General features: G+C 41.3%; 1 protein-coding gene across 3 annotated transcripts in view; it reads right to left on the reverse strand.

The window, feature by feature from the left end:
* Positions 1-354: 354 nt before the first annotated feature.
* AGPAT5 (1-acylglycerol-3-phosphate O-acyltransferase 5) overlaps positions 355-25260 on the reverse strand; it is a 59990-nt gene continuing 35084 nt past the window's right edge. For 2 of the 3 annotated variants that reach the window (XM_089903581.1, XM_022570837.3), the window contains 4 exons: positions 23733-23823; positions 11732-11893; positions 5283-5406; positions 355-2887 (listed from right to left, as the gene is read on the reverse strand). In XM_089903581.1, the coding sequence (XP_089759707.1) occupies positions 2662-2887; positions 5283-5406; positions 11732-11893; positions 23733-23823 (603 nt within the window). In that variant the 3' untranslated portion in view covers positions 355-2661. The remainder of the gene's footprint in view (positions 2888-5282; positions 5407-11731; positions 11894-23732; positions 23824-25260) is intronic. The other variant, XM_089903582.1, reaches the window with a different exon arrangement.

The raw sequence follows: 25260 nt of genomic DNA on the forward strand, positions 1-25260 counted from the left end.
TGATACATATGAAAGAAATCACTGGTACGTGTGATGTAAGGATTAGTCAGATTCACACTTGACTCACCAACCTGGCTAATTTTAGGCATCTGACATGTTTCTGTGAGGTCCTAATTATTACAGAATTGTTAAGTAATTAATATTTGCCATACATCTTATAAAGTATATGGATGAGTTAACCAAATATACTGCTTCACAATTTTGAAGATTTTAATGTATTAAAAGAAAACTTGCCCAATACTTAAGAAAAATTACTATAGTTTTATATATTCAGAACACAAGGCCAGCCATGAAGCCTATTTTATGGAATAAGAGACTGCTGGTGAATTTTTGGGTCACAAAATAGCACAGACATTAGAGACAGTGAAAGATTTTATTTTTTCTTTTACTTTCATCCCAACACACCCTTCTGCGAAAAACATAAAAGCATGCACATTGATTGCATTCTTTTAGAGATAAACCAAGCACCAACTAAGCTGTAAATCAACAGTAGCACAAACAAAAGCTTAAATGATATTATGTGAAAAGATTTACAGGTATACAGGGCTCTTAATTTCATAAAATAATTCAAGTCATATCAATACATGTTAAAAAGAAGCTTCTAATTTTCCAAATATTTTGATACAAAAAAATTTTAAACAAATATTTTATAGACCTTTTGCGAGAATATAAGGATAGTTACAAGAAACATGCTGTTCAAGTGATCTTATGCAGGTCACCTGGCCTTCTTCAAATCAGTTATAATCAGCATGATTCCAATGGTATTGCTTCTTAAAATTTAAATTGAGAACATATCCATGACATTCAAAGTAAGTTACACAACTTACATTTATTGTGATCTAATTAGAAATAGTTTCTAAGTTTAGGACTGTTAAAAAGAGTATTTAATGAAGACATGGGATTGATCTAAATTGCACTTTACAGGGTAAGAGAAAATTGCAGTTTGGCATGAGAACAAGTTTTACCTGCACCCCCATTCATAATGAAGCCAACTGTGTCCTGTGGGAATGTGTGTATCAATACATACACACATACTAACATACACAAACCAATTCACACCACCCAACTCTTCAGAGGGGTTACTTGAAATGGTTTACTCTGGTTCTGGAAAATCAGACCAAATTTCCCTTAATTTGTGTTTCCATTTGTTTATCATGATTTAAATGGTGATAAAAATCCATTACTCGGAAGCAGAATTGGTATCTTAAATGACCAGCAGGCAATCAAGCTTGAATTGTAACATTAAAAATAGAGCAGATCACACTTTAAAAAAGGTCCTCTTCTAGGGGATTTATTGTTCCATGACTGAGAATTGTGTGATTTGGTTCCTGAAACAAAGCTCTTCTTTTCAGGTGATACAGATGAATTGTGTGGCCCCATTAATACCAATGGGAATGAAACAAATTCACTCCGTCCTGATGGATTAAGTCTGTACTTCACTGGCTTGAGGAAGGTGATTTCTTGACATAAGACGAACGCAAAATGCCTTTGCTGTGGATGGTGGGCTGCTCACGAGAGCTTACAAGGCTCAACTCCGCATCAGGACCAACGCTGGCTGGCGACACAGCGCTTTCCCGTGAGCCCCTGTGTCAGCCCCGAGCAGCACCCCTGCCGGTGATCCAAAGAAAAAGAACTCGAATACAGTGGAAACTGACCACGACGACATAAACAAAATGATTTGGGGATTAAATAGTTTGCTAAACCCAAGAGTAATAGGCAAAAGGCACATGCTAATAAACCTAGTCAGGTGTTTGAGAGCTCCCACCATCTCAAATATCTATGGACTCAGGTCCAACAAAGGTTCACACTGATTATTTCGATATAAAAAATAACAGGAAATCTTAAGGTTTTCAAGTACTTATGGCACAAATGTCATGAAGTGCTAGGAGCTTAGCTTAAATCTTCAAAAAGCTGAGCAATTTAAAGTTCTGCTACAATGAATCAGGATCACAATTTTAACTTAAACTTAATTCTTGTATTTTTATACATTATTCTTTTGTATAGAGTACAGGGTGTGCAAATGAAGCTGTTTCAGTAAATACCAGAGATGCTAATCACTTTGCCAACATAAAGTGAACTCAGCTAACAACACAATACAAGTCCTCGCTAACCAGAGCTCCCCTCACCAGCATTCCTCAGCCTCTCCTCGTGTCCTTCTCCATACTTAACTACAATTTCTTTCATCGACTTGGAGAAATTAAACACAAGGCAGAATATTACACAGCTGCAAGACACTAAATATTTCAGTGATAAGAGTTTGGACCAGTCAAGTTGTAAAAAACTGAAGAAAACAAATACAGTGAAATATACTGCCAATTGATGTTCACGAATGCAGCTATCGGAATTACAAAACAGTAACAAAATATATAATCCTAACAGTCTTCTGGAGTTGACATTAGTTCATAGGAAATGCCAACTATAACATAAACTCTGTTTATCTTTTCCCTTTCCAGCAGCTTCTGGACTAAAGTTGTAAAACCATGTATGTTTGCCCAAGACCAACTGCATATCGGCTTTAGTCAGAAATTCTATTTCATCCAATGTTCAATCAACAAGGCTTTATTTACACTTCTTATTAAATTCAGGAACAATCGGATGTAATGTGCAGCCGCCAGTAATAAACAACGTAGCACATCCCACTGCCTGGAGACAGCTACGCGTTTACGCTTTAATACTAACCCACAAGCAGCCAATTAAGGTTCCATAAATCCACGTTTTTACATATAGTTTCCTTCCAGCCTCGGTCATAAGCATACCAGCAGTCAAACCACTTAAGATCAAGAATGATGGTAAGGTCTTCTTGAGACTTAGTTTAGAATTAACACTTTCTCCGGGAAATTTGTTTCTTCTTTCTGGATCCAGTGAATCATAGAATTCTATAAGCAATCTATGGCCAGAATGAAAAAAAAAAAGTGTTAACTTTCAGGTTTAGCCATTTCAATATTGTAATTCAACAAATATTTATTGGCTGCCTATTATATGCTGGAGAAGTTATAGGTCCTTATAGGAAACACCCAGAGAGTTGGTTTAATTGGAGTTTCTAGGCATTAAAAATATCTTTAATATGCTCTATGATTAATGTATAGGAATTATATGTAATATGTACAGACAGATGGTTTCAAGTAACTTTATGGGGATGTTTTTTAAACTTTAGATCTTTAAAACTTCACAGGGACCTGACACGCACGCGGGCTTTTTCTCTGCCTCCCCCCGTCTTTACCCCTCCAGACACTCCTCCGCGCAGCTCCTATTCTACCACAAGTCAGAGAAAAGACCAGCAGCTCTTATAGATGGAGAGTTACCCCCCAGCACCCCTATTCGCATGGAATTACAACAGCAGGTAAAAGAAGGAAAAGTAGCATAGCTAATGCAGTTTCCTTATTTTAAAAATGTAAAGTTATAATAGCAGAATACACTCAACATAAAAATCTGAAACACAAAGTACAAAAAGGGAAAGTCTTTCTGTTGCCTTTCAACTCACACTCCCTAGAGAAAATCACTGTTTTAAAACGTCCAGACTCATTCTAAATATACATATAAACACCTATAACACAAAATACATAGGATATTAATCATATTGTTCAGGGTTTTTTTTCTGATAACAGATTTTCATGTCAAAACACATAAATTGTACTTCTAAAATTTCTTCCATATCCAAAGTGGGTAGCGCTGATTAATTGGTTTAACACATTGTCATGCACAATTGAGAGTCAATGAAATACAGAAATTTGTTTATAAACTTCATATAGTTTCATTTTCAACACAGTACATTTTTAATAGCTTTCACTTGTTAAAGTTAATCTAGGAGGGTTAATTAGGAAATATTTTACTGCCATACAACAAGGAGAGGAGAAACAATGGCAGTTTCCTGAGAAGAAGCATTTTAGGAGACTAAAACACAGGTAAAATTTCTGAACATAAACAGAATTTTGGAAGTATTTTTTTCTTGCGGCTGCATTGGGTCTTTGTAGCTGCACGCGGGCTTTCTCTAGTTGCAGCGAGTGGGGGCTACTCTTCGTTGTGATGCATGGGCTTCTCATTGCGGTGGCTTCTCTTGGGGAGCATGGGCTCTAGGTGCGTGGGCTTCAGTAGCTGTGGCTCGTGGGCTCAGTAGTTGTGGCTTGCAGGATCTAGAGCGCAGGCTCAGTAGTTGTGGCGCACGGGCTTAGTTGCTCCGCGGCATGTGGGATCTTCTCAGAACAGGGCTCAAACCCGAGTCCCCTGCATTAGCAGGCGGATTCTTAACCACTGCGCCACCAGGGAAGCCCTGGAAGTATTTTCTAAAGCCTTTAAAAACCATTCTTTTCAATGTGGTCTTAATAAATTTAAATGGTGCATCCTATAACTCACAGATCCATTTTTTTCAGAAAGAGGAAAAAAAGTATAGATGTTTAAAACACATCTTTCAAAAAACAAAATGGATAAAATTTCCACTGAAAACAAAACGAATAGTAAATAAATAATATATGCTGAAGTTTTCATCCACGGAAATTCAATTTCTAAGTATTATATCTAAACCTAAGAACCCAGTTTTTATCTTCCTGAAAAGAGAAGAAAATTCTAAAATTTCTACCTTTAGAAATCTGTGTAAATCACAGGGAGACTAACAGGCTCACCCTCATCTGACCTCGAGCTCCGCCTTTGCCAGAGGCATCCAGAGGCCCCGCCTGGAACTTAACTCACAGCAACTCTCAGCCAGGGGCCAACACTGCACCAGCTCCCAAGTCATGTTACTGGTGGGAGAAACACAAGGCCAACCCCAGAAACGGTTTAGGCCCCAAAATACTAAAAGCAAAAGGACACTTTTTTCGTGACAATGTCAACTGCCCCTTCTTCTTCCAACAAATACACTGGAGTCAGTTCCACATACACGTGAGACACCATCCTCCACCCCACAGCCCGATTCTCTACACACCGCTGGCCTGCCGGCCTGCCCTCAGCACGCACACACTCCCCTGGACCCGGGAGGGCGGGCCTGGGGCATCTCAACAGTACAAAGCTTTCTGTGTGTCTCTCTCTTCTTTAAAAAATTTTATATCTTTATACACAAATTATCGAAATGCAATAAATAACAAAGGACAGCCCCCATAACAAGATCTTTCACAGTGACTTGTAACAGTCAAGTTTAAAACATGGACAGAGGAGGCATGGAATGAGATCTGACTTGAGTTCATAAAAGGCTTTCTTAAGATAATAAAACTGTTTACATTCGTCTCACGCTGTTTACTATAGTGACTGTGTTGAGCCACTGTTTCTGAAGGGCTAGAACTGTCGTTACTCACTTATCTTTTATTTCAAAACGTTCATGAAGCCATCTTTTCATGTATACTTGTTCTTCCGGGACATCTTTTTTGTCTATACGATCGATGTGAATATGAATTTTTGGACATTCTTTGCAGAGAAATTCTAACAAGAAACAAAAATATTTCATTTTTATTATTTTAGAATTCACAGTTACATAAAACGATAAAAATGAGCTTTAAAAAAGTTTAAAAACAATGAAGAACAGATTTTTTCTTTAGCCAAAAAAAAAAAAAGAAGAAGAAAACAAAGATCATAAACTGGTGGTTTTGGGTTTCAAGCTGAAGTAGTAATAACTTCCAAGTCTTCCACAGTTAACTAGGTCATGAGTTAAATCAACCAAATGTGACTTTCCATACAACAACCTTTAGTAGATTCGACAGGCAGCCCAGGGTCAGGAGGCTGGCCTCTACTAGAAGCACGGACCCACCCTCCGAAGGGATCCCCAGATGCCAACCACCATCAGACCCACCAATCCCCTTCACGGGGCCACCAGCCTCCGGTCCCAAGCCTAGGGCTTGTCGCGCGTCCCCGCTGCTCCCACTGGGCGGTGAGCCCCACAGGGCAGGGATGGGTGTCGCTGGCAGCACTGGGCACACAGGGGCACTTAACCCCTCGGTCCTAGTGCTGGGCCGGCCCGGGCCCTGCCTCCACAGCTCCACAGTCCTCCCCGCTCCTCTGTGACTTGCCAGTGGTTTCTACTCACTGGTACTCCTTGCTTTCCTGATCCTTGCTGTATTTTAACATATTCTACGTGGTTCGGGAACCAAATTTCTTTCTGTGGAATAGCTATGAGCCCTTCAATAATTACAGCTCCCAAAACATGCTAATCTGAAAAAAGCAGATGGTCCTTTTTGCAGCCCACATGGCACAAGGGATAAGGTCAGGATTTATTCCAAGATAAGACAGAACTTTGAGTCCGGAAATACCCTTTTCTGCAGGTGGCTTTCTGTGGAGACATGAGCATATTAACACACTTAAATTCCTGGAGTACAAGGAAATATTGCTACGAGATTTAAGAGAAGACTATGTTCCCTGGGTGGGTATGCAAGTAGGAGGCCGAGACCTTTTATCTCAAGCCGATATGTGTCCAAAGACGTGTTCTGAGAAGCGGTGACTAGTGTGCTGCAGAGTTTGCAGAAGACTTTAAGCTAACCCTTAAAGAAGGTTCCGCCTCTGGACCACACACACCTCTTTCTGCTAAGTGCTCGCTACAGCTGCTCTGAGTAACATGCTGCACTTAGGTCATCAAAAATTCGCTCATTTTTTCTACACTTTTAGGAGTGAATTGGCTTTGATGATAAATGTGCAAAAACACTGCCACAGGGAAGATTTTACTTTTTCAATATTTTTCTCTTAATTTTCCTCAAGTTCCATTTCCCTTTAAATCAAAGACTGGCTTAAGAAGTGCTTTCAGGAGCAGAACTGGGCATGGGCCAAGAGCACAGCCAGTGAGCCAGCGGCCTGGGTTCTGAGCCCTCACCAGCCCTGCGCATACCTGTCAGCCTCTCTGTGCCTGTTTCCACGTCCGTACGAGGGAGGTGACAGCAGCAGCCCCTGCCTGAGAGGTTGTCATGAGCTACGTTATTATGAAGGGAAACAAGACGTAGCCGACCACGGAAAGCCACCTCCTCTGATTCCTCTTTGCAACGTGAGGGTGTTGGGAGCACGTGGGACAGGACCCCACACACGTGTGCGCTGCAGGTGACTGACCAGAATCTGTTGGCCGCACGTGACTTCTCACCTCACCCTCCTATTTCTATTTCTGATACATAAAAACGCAGATGCCGACACCAACTTTCCTACCTTCACTTAATTACCTACGCCTGCCCCTCAACACTTCTGTTAATTAAGTGGTCATCCAACTGACACTGCGTTTATCCTTGATATTCCAAGTCCCATGCACAGACGTACAGAGTCCGCAAGGAAACGAAACCGACTGCACTTCCAGCGTCAGGAACGAATGCTTGTGAACTCAAGTGTTTGGGACGTGTCAGCAAGGCCTCTAGTAAGATGCTGGTGTGAGGAAAGGGCCCTGAAGTTCGCATGGGTGCTTTTAGGTTTTCCCACCTAAAATGTACACGGTACTGTGGTATTTACACCACGCTTTCGTGCACGTCACTTCACTGGACCTTCGTGCACCTCTCTAGGCAAGGACTGCTGTCTCCCCGTGGGGATGAACGAACCAAGGCCCAGTGTCGTCAGCAGTGGAGACAGCCTGGCCCAGGCCCTGTGGTCAGGCGTCCAGATACAGACCATACAAGCACCAGATCACCTCTCAGCGCACCCAGGAGGTTCTCCCACCAAAGATAAGAAATGAGTAGCGAATACTTTCCTCGATAGTCAATAAAGCTTTTGTGTCTATATTAGTAAAAACGCTTTTAGTTGGGGCACATTTCATAGGGCATGAGCAACAATTATCCATAATATTTAGGGAATGTAGGAAAGTACTCAAATTAAGGTGTAATTGTTTTCTAACTATAGCTTTTCCAGCAGGTCCCTAGAGTATATTGATACGCTAGGGCCAAACAGAAAGTCTTCCAAGTATCCACACACGTCACAAGGTCTAGTCTCTGCAGAGACCGAGTCCCAAGTGCTCTGTGCCTGGGGAGCCTAGCGAGAAAGGCAGAGCACAGACAGCGGGGCCCAGGATGTGTGCGGGCTGAGCTGTGCGCCTCTGCACGCCGGGCCCGTGGGTGGTGCCCATACTGCTTACCGTCCGCCTTACAACCTGCCCCCTTCCCTCTGAAAACAAAAACAAAAAACCAATATGACCTAAATCCAACAAAAACTGGATAGATACATTGTTGTATATTCACACCAATGAATAATACTACGTAGCCTTATACAAATATTACATAAGTGTATATACTGACATGTAAAGATGTGCATGACACACTATTAAGGGGAAAAAAAGCAGGATATGAAGATATATATACATAAATAAAATCTCATTTAAAAAAATACATAAAGGCACATCACGCCAACATACAGACATTACAGAAAAGAAGACTTTGAGGGAAACATCTGAACTGTTGTCTGGGGCTGCTTCTGGACAGGTGAGTTTGTAGAGTTTTTTCCCTTCTTTCCCTCTGAATATGTTTTCTTTTCGTATAAGAAAATATTAAGACAAAAAAGTTACCTAGAACCATATAAAACGCTTAAACAGAATATCAATTGTTGTCCTTTAGCTCACAATTTCTTCTGGTACACCACCCATTTTAAAAACAGGATTTACAAATCAATTACAATCAAACTGCCCTGTCTCACCTCTGCCCAATGGACGCTGTCCACGAAAGCGCTCAGACTTTGCTGAAAAGACCAGATGAACCACAAGAGGACGCCCAGATGGCTCTGAGCCATACCCACATTCTAATGAAACAGACCACGAAACGGGAAGGACACGGTTCACTACCTGCCGTCGCCCTCTCTGACACGAGGCCTCATGAGACCCACGCTACTAGACGCTGGCCACCGCAAGGACCCCTGCAGAGTCACCAGCACGCAGCTTCAGCCCCGCTGCAGCGAGCCCGTTAGCCGTCTGCAGTGCAGCTGAGGCCACCCAGGTAACTCTGATGGAACCTCGATCCTCCTACAGGGCTTTGAGAAACACCGGTCTACGGCATATCTATGAACAATCTAGCAACTTTATGGAAAAAAATTTTTAATTGGGCTATCAAATATGAATATTAAATAACAGCCCACTGTGTATGGAGATAACATTTAATACTTATTCAACTCAGCCACAAGGTACCTACAATACTCCAAGTTATGGAATTTTATACTTAACCCTACTTACATCTAAATTTAAAGTGAATCTTAATTTATACTAGACTAAGTAGAGCAGCATATCAATCAGTTTATGTAATAATGAGAGTTTTTCAAGCTACAGGTCTCAACTCACAATCAAAATCAACACACAACGGATGTCATCTCTTACGTGCACAGGTATATTTGTAGAAAAATGTCTCAGCAGTGGGAATGTAAATGCTTTTGTAACTTTGATAGACATTGTCTGGACAACTTCTACAGAGGCTGTACTGTATTGCACTCCTATCAGCAAAGTATGAAAGTCTCTGAGATACTTTAATCTCACCCACAGGGCCTGTTATCTAACCTGTTAATGGGGATTTTTGCCAGTCTGATAGTAAAAAAATGGTATCTCATTATACGTTTTAATTTGAATTTTTCTTATTGTGAATGAGGTTGAACAATTTTTTTCTGTGAACTGTCTGTTCTTGCCCTTTACCCATTTTTCTACTGAGTTACTACTGATCATATCAATTTATAGGAACACTTTGTACATTAAGGAAATCAGCCTTTTTCTCTGCAACCCTCCGCTTGCCTTTTGGTTTTACTCTGCTGTAGTCTTCCTTGCGGAAATATTTACTCTTAATTGACGAAATGACACATTTTGTTTTCCACATGGCTTCTGAGTGTGACAGCTAGGAAAGCCAGCCTTTTCAAAAACAGAGACCTCCGTCATGAATACACAAAGCCCCGTTGGCTACGGTGCAGAGCAAGTGGAGCAACGAGATGGGGCGCTGGGCCTGGAGCCCGGGAGACACAGCTGAAAATGGTTTGCCTCCAAAGGCACTTCTGATCTACCTGGGCGGGGGCACATTAGCCACGTGCCAAGTGCTAACCTTACGTGCACTTTGTGCCACGGGAGTGGAGAGCAAGAGGAAGCTTCGTGAGCTAGCAAGCAGAGGAGTGAGGGAAGCCTTCATGGGGACAAGGTTGCAGACTTGGATGAGAGCAACAGAGGGGAAGGTGGCCTGGCCTACACACGGCCCTCGGTCAGAGCCCGCGTAGAGGTGCAGGAGGGTTTCAGTGACAGCGAGGAAAGCGGTCCCACCCAGCGAGCAGCACAGAGTAGGAGGAAACGATGTGAAGGAGGGGCTTAGGGACCAGGATGCTGAGTCCCAGGACGCCAGCGCTGATCCCGTGGGCGCGGCCCAGCCCACGAGTTCCTAGGACTGGATGGTGACATGATAAAGCAGCATTTTTAAAAGGTTATTATGGGAATTAGATCTGGTTTTCATAAACAATAAAAATGTGTTTAATCTTACTTTTTGAACAACGTTTGATAAACGGATGGCAATACTGCTGAATAACTAAATGCACTGTCCTCAAATGCAGAACTGGGTGAATGACTCCTTCCATGGTTAAAAAAGAAAAAAAAGTATTATATGTTGCCTTTTCTGTAAGAGGGATGGACAGTAAATTTGTACACACGATACACAAGAAAGGAAGAAAAGTGGTTACCGCTGCGGAGGGGAAGGGGGAGACCAGGTGGATGGGGACAGGGTAGAAACAGGCCGTTTCACTGTACACTTTATATACTTTTGATTTTTAAACTGTATGATGTATAATATATGCCAAAGAATTACACTTAAAATAAAATTTAGAAAGCGTGAGCTTCCGGCTTTACTCGGAGTTGAAGGCGGTCGCGAGAGCGGTCGGTCGGTCTTGCTTTAGGTGCAGCTGCCCCAGGTCTGACCTCCTCCCGCCACCATCAAATTTGCCACCTTTTAGTCCCTTCCTGCCTCAGCCCTCTGTCCGCTCTCCCAACGTCTGGGAGCTACCCTCTGTGCCCCTGAACACGTTCTGAACAGCTGCCTTCAAGAGCTGCTATGGAGAGAAGCACCCTGACAGGCAAGCTAGTCCCACGGCCGGCAGCTGCCGAGGCGAAGCATGAGGCCCCCAGCAACTGACACCCTGAGGAGGGGACGGCAGCTCCACACGCTTCCTGTGCCCACCCCACGTTCAAACGTCGACAGCAATCACGAGTGTCTGTGGGTATGTCTAACTAAAACATTCTGCTTGCTTACAATTCTAGTTTTTTCTGGTTATTCTGACATAAACAGTAGCTCAAAGGTCCCTAATACCTAGCACATGGCTGAAAAAAAGAAAAAGTCACGGAACTGTCAGTGACACTAGATGTCACCAATGTTATATGAAAAACACATACAAAGATAGACACTGAGCATCAGTGCACACCTCAGCGCTGCTAGGTTGCACTCTCCTGCCTCGCTCCTTCCTTAGATTCACCTTGGCGCTGCTAGGTTGCACTCTCCTGCCTCACTCCTTCCTTAGATTCACCTCGGCGCTGCTAGGTTCCACTCTCCTGCCTCACTCCTTCCTTAGATTTATGTAACTTTTCCATTTCTTGGTGTAAACCTTGGGAGGAAAGAGGCTGAGTTAATGATATTGGGCAAGTTCAAGGACTAACAGGACAGCCAAGAAGTACCAAACTTAGCAGGACTAATGAAATTTCAACTGTTACAGATTAATAAAAAATATGTGAGAAATACAAGTATATATACTTGGAAACCATATCAATGTAATGTAATAGAATACACCTACCTTTTTTAAAAAATAAACTTTACCTGGGTAAACATATATGACTCACTCAAAACCAACTTACCAGCCATGGACGGCGCTTCTTTCCGCTGCCCTTTATCATCCACAGTCCCCTCAAAAGCCACTGTAACATCATAAATTGCATCTAAGTAATTCTTCATAGAATCAAAAGCAACATGAGTTGCCTTTATTCTTGGTGTCAGCACATGTTTTAATACTGGAAGGCCTAGAAAAGAAGTATTCAGTGTGGCCATAAATTAGTTACAGAACACCTTGGAAATAGAACATAACATCTAAATTGTTTTTAAGTTTCCACTAATAGACCAGTATATACTTTCGGTTAAATCTCATACCTATAGGACGTTAAGAAAGTTTAGACGGCACTCTCACATGACTTTCTCAATTTAAATCAACATTCATTTAATACACATTTATTAAACATCTACATGTATAAGACCTGGTGGGAAGCTGTTGGAAAACCTGCCCTCAAGAAGCTTATGGCCTCTCAGAAACCCTTTGATTTGGAAAACTCTGACAAGAGTAAACATATGATCCTCATTTCTGGCAACAGAATAAAGGTGGTAGCACCTTGCCCATGGTCACTCAAGATTCAGGAACAATTCCCTAATTTCTGACTCCAAGTCCCTGATTCTTTCAGTTCTATTTCTACTCAAATCGAGATGCGGTGGGAACCTAAATGACCCCCACTGTGTACAATATTTGAACTAAGAGCTGATGTGGTCTATATAACATGAAATACTGGCCTGACTTTTAGGGTAACCAAAGAATCTAATTCCTCGGTAAACTTTTTAAAAAATCTGAACTCTAATTCACATACCATAAAATTCACCATTGTAAAGTATACAATTCAATGGTTTTTAGTTTATTCAAAGAGCTATACAACCCTCACCACTAACAAATCCCAGACCATTTTCACCACTCCAAAGACACCTTTCAGCCACGGCAGACACTGCACACTATCCTCCCTGGCACACACCCACCCCACTACCACAAATCAACTTTCGGTCTCTATGGATTTCCCGATTATGAACATTTCACGTAAATGAAATCACAGCATGTGGACGTTTGTGTCCGGCACATACATCAGTACTTCATTACTTTTCTGGCTGAATAATGTTCCATTGTATGGATATGCCACATTTTGTAAATCCATTGACTAGCTGACAGACATGTGGGCTGTTTTCACCCTCTGGCTATTGTGAACAATGCAGCTATGAACATTCATATAAACTGCATATGAATGCTGCACATGAACAAGTCTTGGTATGAACATACGATTTCAATTCTCTTGAGTATATTATTTATATATATACACACACATATACTTTTTTCTTTAAGCTTTTATTGGACTATAGTTGATTCACAATGTTGTGTTAGTTTCAGGGGTACCGCAAACTGAATCAGTTATATCCCACACCTATACTTTCAAAAGCTTCTTTAAGTGAGACAATATTGCAATTTATATAGGATAATTAATCACACATTCATTAGTGTGCCTGCTAATGCTAAGAATTTGTTCCTTTCCCCTTCCTATTTCCTACTGTCCCCCTTTTCCTGGATTAGAATATTTATTGACAATTTAACAGAAAAGTGTAGCTCTCTGAAGAAGTGACATGAAAATAGACTAGAAAAAACTTGATTTGGATTTTCTATGGCTTCTCTCCAGGGAAAATTAGCTGCATAAGAAAGAACAGCTATAGTATGTTGGGATCTTCCCGCAGAAGAATTTTTAAAATGCAGAGTGGTGTGGGAAAGACAAAGATTCCCACAACCACATGTCTGTCTTGAGTCCCTAGGGCAGAAACAGTTTAATTTATTCACAAACTTATAACAAAAATCTGAATAGTATACCAGGCTGGGAAACATTGGTTTGTCAATTAAATTAGTTAATACTTCCTTCTTTGCTATTGGAACTCACCCAGTTTTATTACGTCCATAGTTCTACAGAATCACACTGTGGTATTCAGTAAGAACAATTATTAGAATCTAAGTTAAGTCAGTAAGAAGATAAGAAGACAGAAAAGTAATACTTCCCTAAAAATGAGTTATAGTGAAGGTTTGGAAAAATCAACTTTGTGACAGATGAATAAGAAATACCTATCACTAGTATGTAGACAAAGTGAAGGCAAAGTCTTCTCACTGAGGAATGTACTAGGGGCCGCTCCAAACCTTGGGTCATTATTATAAAACCAATTTCATAGGGACTTCCCTGGTGGCGCAGTGGTTAAGAATCAGCCTGCCAATGCAGGGGACACGGGTTCCAGCCCTGGTCCGGGAAGATCCCACATGCCAAGGAGCAACTAAGCCCGTGCGTCACAACTACTGAGCCTGCGCTCTAGAGCATGTGAGCCACAACTACTGAGCCCACATGCCACAACTACTGAAGCCCACGTGCCTAGAGCCCATGCTCCGCAGCAAGAGAAGCCACCGCAGTGAGAAGCCCGCGCACCGCAACGAAGGGTAGCCCCCGCTCGCCACAGCTAGAGAAAATCCGCGCATAGCAATGAAGACCCAACGCGACCAAAAATAAATAAATATAAAATAAAAAATAAAACCAATTTCATAATAACACTATAGAGACCAATTAGAGTTTCAGTACAGAGAGAGCCAGATAACAGGCATTTATAATTAACTGCTTGAGCTCGAGCTCACCATACTGAGGACTGCCTCTGCCTCTACGGAAGAGAAAACCTCTGAGCCCTAAATAGGAAAATGGTAGCTAATTAAATTGTTTCTGGTCAATATCTGGCCTGTTTTAGTATCTGCTGTGCCTTGTTTCCATCTCTAGATCTCCTGAACTTCTAGTTGGTACTAACGATACTCTACCTTACCTTTTGACCAAGCTTCTCCCCGAGGGCCATTATAGTGATGCTTGGTATAACTGAAATTGTGTTGTTAGTATTATATATTGGAAACATAAATGAATGATACTCATTGGACAGAAAATCTTTATTGATCCATGCAGGGGATTCTACATTTTATATATATCTATATATACATAATATATATATACCTGCACATACACATATGTATTATCATCTCACTTTACTCCCACAAATTAAGTAACCAAGGTTCAGAGGGATAAAATCATTTGCTCAAAGTCACACAGCTCACAAGACTTTATAATGTCTTGTTCAGTACTTTCTTATTCAGTAATTATTAACAAGATACTACTCTAAAACTATAAACATGTAGGTTAGAGGTTAATGAGACAATAAAATAAATAGCTATAGTACCTGGTAGAATGTCTTAAGAGATTAAAAATATCCTCAGAATATAAAAATATTACTCACACTTAAAGATACTGTCACTCACTCATAACTTACTGGTAAAGGCTTCAGGAAAAACAGCACGTTGGAGCGAGGCCAGGATGGAGGCTAGTAGGGTAGAAAGTGGGGGAAAGCCTAGCGGATGAATGAAGGAAGAGAGGCAGGATGTGGAAGGTCTGTGGAGCACATGTCCAGAGCCAGTAAGGAGTTAAGACTGCTAAGTGCACCGGGCGACACTGCTGAAGGCTTTAGAACGATGGGCGGATGTACTTATGTTGGTCTGTGGGACTCCATGGATTTTAGGCCAAAGGAGAAATAATATCTAGGTGCTAAGAAGAACGGTTTAGGTTTCAGAAATAGTTTAGGACATCAGGTCATAGGCAATGAGGTCCTGAATTAGGACTGAAGTAGTGCAACTGGAAAGAGAAAATGTAGTCAAGTGATGTTCAAAAAACCAAATATACATCGATTCAGCAAAAATTAAATGTGGCAGTTAAAAAAAAAAAACGGAGTAAAAAGTAACGAGGCTTCTGCCCTAGAAGACATGGACGAGGCTGTGTCCTCAATAGGAAGAGATGGGCATGAGGAAGCGCCGGGGGAGGGTGTGTGTGTGTCAGCGTGTGTGCGGATACCCATCGTGCAGAAAGAGCACAAGTGGCAGAGCAGGAGGCAGCTAACAAGGAAAAGGTGACTCAGGTTGGGGCGCTGAAGCTGAAGTTGGAGAGAACCCTCTACAAGTAGTTGAAAATATGGTCTTAAAATGGCAGAAGTAAACATCTGGGAATCATCTGACTAGACATGACAACTGAAGTAACGGCAGCGACTGAGAATACTAAAGGGAGAGAAGACAAGGCGAGCATAAGTAATGACTTTGTATATTATGTGCACATTAAAAAATACGACAAGTGACCAAAGTGACGTGACACTCCGTTGAGTCAGAGCTCACTGGGATTAGCTTCCGGAGGCTGGGTGGAGTAAATGTGAGCATGCATGGGGCCCACACTTCTCTAGCGCCAAAGAAAAGGACAGAGACAACAGCAAAGCCTTAGGTGGGGTATATGTGCACACTCTCACACACACACACACACGATCCATCCATGTGAGAAACAGGCTGTGCTTGTGAACCGGGGGAACAGTGTGGAGGTAATGCGAGCAAAAGACAACTGCTGAAGCAGCAACATTAAGATTTTGAAACAGAGATAAATATGATTGTATGATACGATCTTGTCAGAGAAACATAACTTCTTCAAGGCAGAGAAACCCTGAGATGTGAGGGGGAAAATCTGAAAAATAGAACAGATAGTCAAAAAGAGAAAAATAAAGAATCGCTAAACACAGCGTAATTGGCTCAGCTGAGATTTGATGGTGTGGATTGGCTGCAGACGGCAATCAGCATGGATTTTTATCACGTTCCCAGTTGCTGAGAAGGTAGAAAAAGCCGGGTTACTGACAGCTAAGGACTGTCAAAAGGCCAGGGGACGGGAAGTACAAGGTGAGGGGAGCAGAGCGCAGGGCCAGGAGACACAGGAGAGCTCCCGAAGGCCTTCAGAGTTACAGCAGGGCCAAGGAAAGACGGGTCAGAATTAAGCCAAAAAAGAAAAAGGTTCAGAGGAAGGAACAGCAAGGAGGAGGTAGAGGCAGAACCAGCTACATAATCTGCAGGACCCAGTGCAATTTCAAGACTATAAACGCAGAGCACTGAACCATCGCTGGATCCTGTGCAAGAAAACGGACTTTCACTGAGAGCCTACGAACAGAGCTACAGTTATGCCCACACTGATTTCAGCCCGTGAGACCCATTTCACACTCCCAGCTGCCGGCACTGTAAGAGGACACATCTGTGGCAATTTGTTACAGCACCGTGGGAAACAAGTATGTCGTCTTAGCGCCCAGCAGAGAGAAGTGTGTCTTTTCCACCAAACCTGGGCCAATACTGGGCAGTAACTTTCTTTTTTAATGTTTGCCAGGTTGGCCTTCAAAAGCTGGTTTCACAATGCTCATTTAATTTGTATTACTTTGATTATTAGAGAGGAAGGACATTTGTTCACTGGTGTGGATCATTCATATCTCTTAAATTTCCTATTCATGTCCTTTTCCCCATTATTTCATTTGTCTTTTTCTTACGAATTAGCAAGATCTCTTTCTATACTAAGTTTATTAATATGCCATATATTACAAATATTATTAGCTTGCCATTTGCCACTTAAATTTGTTTATATGATGTTCCAGATATAATAATAACTTCTACTGAGTGAAGTCTACCAAAAAAAATCCTTTTGCTTTTATGTTTTGAAAGGACCCTTAAACCTATACAATAGGCAGTGTTATTCAAAGGATGAAAGCTGAATTCCACAAATCCTAAAGAGTTTTAAAACTACAGAGATCTTGATCAATAATATAACTTGCTCAATAACATGAAAATTCTAGGTATCTGTTTTGCCATTATAGGTGTGTCACTAAAATTTCTGTCTTCCACTACTAGAGTTCTAAAAGTTTATGTCTATCATCCTGCTGGCTGCTGTGGTAAAAACGACTTCTGAGCTCACTTTAATAGCTGCAGGGGGAAGATTAAGATACATAAGATGCCAAATTTCCTAGCAACCACTGGAAGCCAATTTTCCTAGCAAAATATCTAAAACGCTTCTAAGGAAAATGAGTTCAAATGAAACACCTCACATAACTGAGAAAGACTTAAATTAGGAAAGCAGTACCTGAACGTTTACAGGACCCAGATGGAAAGCCCCTTCCCTATTCCCCATGTCTGTTCCCTACAATGGGTAAGTAACTGCTATTATTTTTTTCTTTTTCTTAATGAAACAAGAATAAAATGAAAGTTTACCAATAAATAATAGATCCACATGTTCTAGTTATAACACCAGAATCTGACCCAACTAGCCCGTTGAGCACACAACTAATCTTACTTGGACCAGTGGTTCTAAAACTTTGGGATGCCTCAGGGTCATCTGCAAGGCTGAGCCTCATCTCAAGGCTGAGCTTCTGAGGCAGTGGGTCTGGGATGGATCCTGAGAATCTGGATTTCACGCCAGTTTCTGGACAATGCTGATGTTGCTGGTTCCGGCACCAATCTGAGAACTGCTGACTGAGAGTTCAGACCAGGCTTGAGTGGATCAAGAATTCGCAAAAGGGCAGCTGAAAGGACTGTGAAAAGGCAGGAGGAGTAAACAGCAATATTTATTCTGGTAAAAATTTTTAAGTAGGGCTTCCCTGGTGGCGCAGTGGTTGAGAGTCCGCCTGCCGATGCAGGGGACACGGGTTTATGCCCTGGTCCGGGAGGATCCCACATGCCGTGGAGCGGCTGGGCCCGTGAGCCATGGCCATGGCCACTGAGCCTGCGCATCCGGAGCCTGTGCTCCGCAACGGGAGAGGCCACAACAGTGAGAGGCCCACATACCGCAAAAAAAAAAAAAAAAAAAAAAAAAAAAAGTACTTGTTTTAGCATTACAAAATTAGTGTGCATTTTTAAAAATAAGTAACTTTTAGTAGCTATATATAAGCTATTAAATTTATAAGGTAATAATATTTATATACATTGTTTTTAAAATGATAAATTAAGAAATATTAGTATTAAATGTAATTACATATAGAAAAATAATTTAAGGCCCTTTATGGACAGAAGTGTCTGTCCCTGTCCCCACGCCACCCCTGCCCCACTAATTCATTTTGAAGCCCTAACCCCAAAGGGTCTTTAGGGAGGTAATTCAAGTTAAATGAGGTTATAAAGGTGGGGCTCTAGTCCAACAGGACTGATGTCCTTATAAAAAGAGGAAGAGATGCCTGAGACCTCGCTCTGTGAGCGAGCCCACAGAGGAAAGGTCATGTGAGGACACAGCAAGAAGGTGGCTGCCTACAAGCCAGGAAGAGAGGCCTCAAGAGAAACCAACCCTGCTGGTACCTTGATCTTGGACATCCAGCCTCCAGAACTGGGAGAAAATAAATGTCTACTGTTTAAGCCACTCAGTCTGTGGTGGCTTGTTACGGCAGCCTGAGGTGACTAACACAGGCCCTAAAACCTGGACTGAAACGACAAATCTGCGTAAACATAACACAGTAAATAAATCTATTTGCAAATAACCATTTGTCTTACCCAACTGAAAAAAGTACACCAATATTTAAATAGGAATACACACACACACACACACACATACACACACGTAAACTGTACAAAAGAAATCATTAGTCCTTCAAAGCCAAAACACACAATAATTCTATGTTATTCTCCACACAGACAGTAATCTGGGATTATACTCATTCCATCATGCAAACTTATTATACCTCAACAACAACTAGTGATCTGACCCGTGACAAGATACAATAAAATGTCCAGGGCTAATTCTGACTTGCTTAATATATTTAATGAATTAGTCCATCACACATTATGAAAGGGTTGTAAGAGGCGAAGGTGTTGAAAACAGCGTACTAGTTTCTGGACATCTGGTTACTACTGTGAGGACCTCAACTGCCCCTGCGGAGCCGCGCTCAGGCCTTCCTGCCGGTAGCGGGAACCCCCCCAGGCTCTCACTCTGCCCCACGCCCCACACACTGACTGTGCTTTGAGACAGCAGAGAGCTCTCAGTGCTCCTGGGCTCGTGCCACCCTTTCCTACTGAAAGGCAGCCTCCCCACGACCAACGCCTCTTCCAGCGAGGCTCTTTACAGCTGCCCAGATGCCTCCTCTCCCAGGAAGCCTCACCGAACCCGCATCTGGAACTGAGTTAACCTCAAGTGCACTCTGCTCATCGGTGTCTCATCACAGTCTAGCGCGATGTCACTATTTACGCAAAACTCCTACTTGAGCACCACTGAGGTCGGCAGCCTCTAGCACGGCCCTCTTTGTAGTCACACCCCTGTACAGTCTCCCCTGGGGTGTGGGCTGGACCCAGTGAACTGTTTCTAATGAAGAGAATATGGCAAAAGCGACGGGGTGTCACTTCTGAGGTTAGGTTCTGAGAAGACCATGCTTGGCTCGCTCACCCTCCCCTATGCTCCCACTGTCACTACCTCTCCCTCTTCCTGTCCCCGCCCCTCCCTGATCCATCGCTCTAGAGGAGCAAGCTGTCCTGTTGTTAGGAGCTCTGTGAAGAGGCTCAAGTGTCAAGAAACGGACTCTGCAGCCAACAGCCACAGGGGACCCGAGGCCTGTTGACAGCCGTGTGATGAGCGCGGGGGCAGCTCCTCCCCAGGGAAGCCAGGATGTGACCACGGCCCCGGCGGACACCTTGACTGCAGCCTCAGACCGACCCTGAGCGCGAAGCCACCAGCTAAACACATCTGACCCACAGAGACCGTGAGATAATAAATGTTTGTCATTTTAAGCCATTAAGGTACGGAATAATATGTTACACCTCAATAGATAACAAATACAATCATGTTTATCTCTCCTATTAAATTATAAACTCCTAGAAGACATTATGGCTAGTTGTACCACCTTAGCAGAATGTGTTACATGTTAGAAATCAAAAATGAAATCAGCACAGTCTGTGAAGACTTAAAGCACTCTAGGTCAACTTCTCCAGAGTTCAGCTCTCTGTTCAACTCATGGAAAACACGTGTTCCAAGATGTAGTTGATTATTTAATGACAACAAAATGCATCAGATTTTACAAGACACATGAAAAGTAACAGGAAAAAAATTCCCAAATATTAAGTTTATTGTTTCCCTTTCATCTCATCTAACATAAAATTGTAATTCCTAAACAGAATTAAAGTGGATATAAGAGGTGACACACAAGTGTAACTGAAAATTTATATAGTTTATGGCCTTCATAACTCAAGTTTTTATGAAGAGTCTCAAACTAATTCATCTATAAACTATTTTAAGCTTCAAAGAGTAAAATATATATTTTGTTAAAGTCAGGGCTCAGCAATCTAGAATCATTGGAGAAGGAATAATTCAGGAGAGCCGCAATTTTCTGAAACCATAAAAATTTACTTCATGAAAACCCCAAATTTTGTGTAACCATTTTAGATCATTGTTTTCTTATACAAATCTAGAAAACGGTTCCTTAAACAAAATAAGACATTTTCACAACAGTACTTTTCTGAGACTAATACACAAACGTGAACTATAACTCCCTGAGGAAAGGATATAAAATGCAACATTTTCTAAACCCATTTGGACATGAAACCCTTTTTTTCCCCAAAATATCTTGTGGGCTCAGTTACAGAACATGCTTTTAGAAAAATGGAATTAAGACTGTGACTTCTTAAATAAAACATAATGAACTAATTACAAAGCATACTGTTCAATGACTTCCATTCAACTCTGCAGTGACGTCCAGACCACTAAGCCTAAAATTCGCCGCCTGCCGTGACTGATACTCACGCCAGCCTGACGCACTGAACTCACACAGCTCTCCTTCACTCATCTTTTGCTTGAAGACATCAAACTCTTTGCTCTTAACTCCATGTCTTTGCTATTGTTATTTCTTATACCTAGAATTCCCTCCCTTCCCCATACGTGTCGGCCCTAATTCTACATTTCCGACGTCACCTCCTCTTGGCAGTCATCCAGACACCCTGTGTGTCACTAGTTCTCTTTTCCTTCAACTCCCACGGAACGTTATCTGTACTTCTCACACCTTATCTCTTTGTACATCATATACGTGTGTTCTTATCTATCCTCGATTGGATAAGGACTCATATCTGCCTTGTAATAAGTATTTCTTAAAGGAATGTGGTTACAAGACATAGCCTTGCTTGCCTTTTACATAATAGCTCCAAATGGTAATGATTGGAGTTCTTACATCCAATTTTATTAGCCCTTCTGTTTTATCCCTCAGGATCGGCTATCAATTTTTGCCATTATTAATAGATTTACCTGTGGTGGTACCTCTCCTCCATTTTCTAAGTTAGCAGTAATGACTTAGTAAATATATATTACATACCAGGCTTTCTATAAACATTATGTCACTGAATCTCACAAAAGCCCTATGAAGGAGATATTATGATTCCTGATTTACAAATAAGGAAATAGACCAAAAAAAATAAAGTAACCTGCCTAAGGTTATATGAATTAATATGTGCTTGGGAATGCAGCCCAAAGCTAGTGGTAATGTTCATCTAAGACTAAATACTAGTACAAGAGGGATACGTGTATATTCTGTAAAGAAAAGCTGAAGGAACCTTGAAGAGAGAGGCCCAGCTGATAGAGCGTATGAGTGGAAAGGTAAATACTGTATTTGACACACCAAGTTTGGGACATCAGTCAGGTGAAGCTCTCCGCTGGGCCACTGTGAATACAGGTCTTGAGTCAGGCAGAGAGGTGCGGATGGGAGAAAGCTTTTTGTGAGTCATCTGCAGTGAAATAAATGGTGGCGACAGCTCTGGATTTTAGATGAAGGCCACCATGAAAAACACAGAAAGTGAAATAAATGAAAAAGACCAAAGTCAGACACCAGAAATAACATGAAACAGGAAAGAATGAAGCAGAAGAGGAGGCTAGAAAGGAGACTAAGCGCGAAGCACCAGAGGGTAGGAGGAAAATGGAGACGAGCCAGATGGAAGTCTAGGGGGAGAATTCCGTCTCAGATCATGATGAGTTGACTCAAACCAGCTAGAATTAAACATGCATTTCCTCTGATGCACCAGCCACATTTCGAATGATCACTACCACATGGGTCAGAGCAGACACAGAACAGTACCACCCTTGCAGCAGGCTCTCATAACCTCAGAGGCCCTGGCAGAGCGCTGCAACAAGGCATCTGTTCGGGTAGCGCTGCTGATCAAAGCAGGCAGACCACATGCTAATCCACGGTCAATCTTTAGAGACACCTTTGAGAACACAGCCAATTTGGTTAAATTGTATAGCTTATTGGTGTATCAGTTATCCAATTTTCTAAAATATGATGTTAAGAACATTCTCATTATTGGGGACATTAATAGCTTTTAAGAACTGTGAACTAACTGTGTGTAATATTCTCCAATAGGAACTTCACACATCTTCTACTTTAATTCTTACACAGACTTAGGCATACCCCTTGGTATCCACAGGGGATTGCTTCTAAGACTAGCCCCAATCCCAACTCCACCCCTTGGATACCAAAATCCACAGATGCTCAAGCCCCTTCTATAAAACGGCCTAGTACTTGCACACATCCTCCTGTATGCTTTAAATCAGCTCTGGATTTCTTCTAATAACCGATACAACACAAATGCTATGTAAATAGTTGTAAGTGCAACGTAAATGCTTTGTAAATAGTTGCCAGCATGGCAATTTCAAGTTTTGCTTTTTGGAACTTCCTGAAAAAAATGTATTTTAGATGTTTTCCATCTGTGGTTGATTGAATCCATGGATGCAGAATCCACAGATCTTTTTTAAGAGACGAGCAAACTCATGCTCAGTAACATCAGGCAGCTTGCAACCACACTGCTAATAAATGTCAGAATCTGGATTCCAATCTAGGTCTGTCAACCTACAAAATAGAAACTCTGTCCATCACACAGAACCCAGACTGCAGAAAAAGGTTCCATCTAAATAATCATGAGCCCAGATAGATTTTGCCTAAAGCCACGGTACCAAAATACGTACTGTAGGAAGCACCTGAATTTAATCTCTCAGACATATGTAATAACATGCATATGAATTAATGAGAAGAAACTTCATTTCCTAAGAAATAATACAGACATTCATTCAAGGAATAAAAACATTCATTCATTTCATCTGTCGTAAAACATAAATATCTTCTCTAGGAACAAAAATTTAAAAGGTCATTATCTTTAAAAATTTTATTTTCAAATACAGGTAATGTTTTACTTACCTTCTTGAGCAGCAAATGTCTGACTAGCTGAAATGACCTTTGTTAGTTCTGGATTATACCTTGTTCCCTCTGGAAAAATCACAAGATACATCTGTGAAGCCATAAAGAAAATTTGGTTTGTTTTATGTGAGTGTTTTTATTGTTGCTGTTAACTTATCAATGCTAACCCTATTACTCCTAAGAGTATTTCCCATGGTGGGGGAAAAAAGAGGTATATTCAATTACCTATGACCTTCATTTCAAGCAGAACAACCAAAATGCACAAATTCAATTAAGTCTTAATATTAACATAGACTATATGTGAAATACCGTCCTACATTCATTTGTAGGTCAGTCATTAAGAATCCAACATTTCTAATTACATGCAAATATTCACTAATTTAAAAACTGGCCATAAATGACTCATACAAAGCCTCAATTCAACAATGAAAGAGGTTTTTTTCCCCCTAAGATTCTGCAAAATGACTTTTGAAAAGGTGTACATTTTAGGGCTTCCCTGGTGGCACAGTGGTTAAGAATCTGCCTGCCAATGCACGGGACATGGGTTCAAGCCCTGGTCCAGGAAGATCCCACATGCCGCGGAGCAACTAAGCCCGTGCGCCACAACTACTAAGCCTGCGCTCTAGAGCCCACGAGCAACAACTACTGAGCCCGTGCGCCACAACTACTGAAGCCCATGCGCCTAGAGCCCGTGCTCTGCAACAAGAGAAGCCACTGCGATGAGAAGCTTGCACACCGCAACGAAGAGTAGCCCCTGCTCGCCGCAACTAGAGAAAAGCCCACACGTGGCAACGAAGACCCAGGGCAGCCAAAATAAATAAATAAAATGAATAAATAAATAAAAAGAAAACGTGTAAATTTTAGACATCAGGGTCCCTAAGTACATCTCATTTGAGGGATGAGATATATAGTTATATACATAACTATATAAATTTCCACAATATAAAAGGTAATAGATGTTCGTATTTCAAAAGATTCACACAGTATTCTTATTTTATAAGACTCCCTTAATGCATTTTAAATGACTCAATTTACAAGTGGCCTCATAAATTAAAACAATGCAATTATAAATGAGTTATAAATCAAGCTGGATGTTTACTAAGTAATCAATTAGTCTAAACTTAAGGAGCTCATGAGAGAAAAGTATGCTCATTTTATCCATCCTTACCAGATCCCAGGTAAGACCATCTACCTAGATGTCCAGCACAGAAATATTCTTTTATCTGAATGATCTATGATTTTCACATAGATATAAATGAACCTATGTGAAAATCTGAATTTTTTCATTAGATAAACATATGATCATTCTCTTCCAAAGTTTAACCTGAAAAGCTGGTATAATGGTGGCTCTGCAATTTTGTGTTTTCAACTTCCATGCAAATGCAGAAGCTTTTTATCCATCTGCATATATCATTTTTAGAAGCTACTATCTTTGCCTAACTTAGAAATTAATAGGTTGTGTTTGGTTATCTTTTCAGAGTGGTCAAAAAATGTAGAAAACTGGGTAAAAAAGTTTTTTTAATTAAGA

Source organism: Delphinapterus leucas, chromosome 21 (genome assembly GCF_059928025.1).
Source record: "Delphinapterus leucas isolate spDelLeu-1000000601 "Yukka" chromosome 21, BTC_Dleu_Yukka2, whole genome shotgun sequence".
NCBI classification, from domain to species: domain Eukaryota; kingdom Metazoa; phylum Chordata; class Mammalia; order Artiodactyla; family Monodontidae; genus Delphinapterus; species Delphinapterus leucas.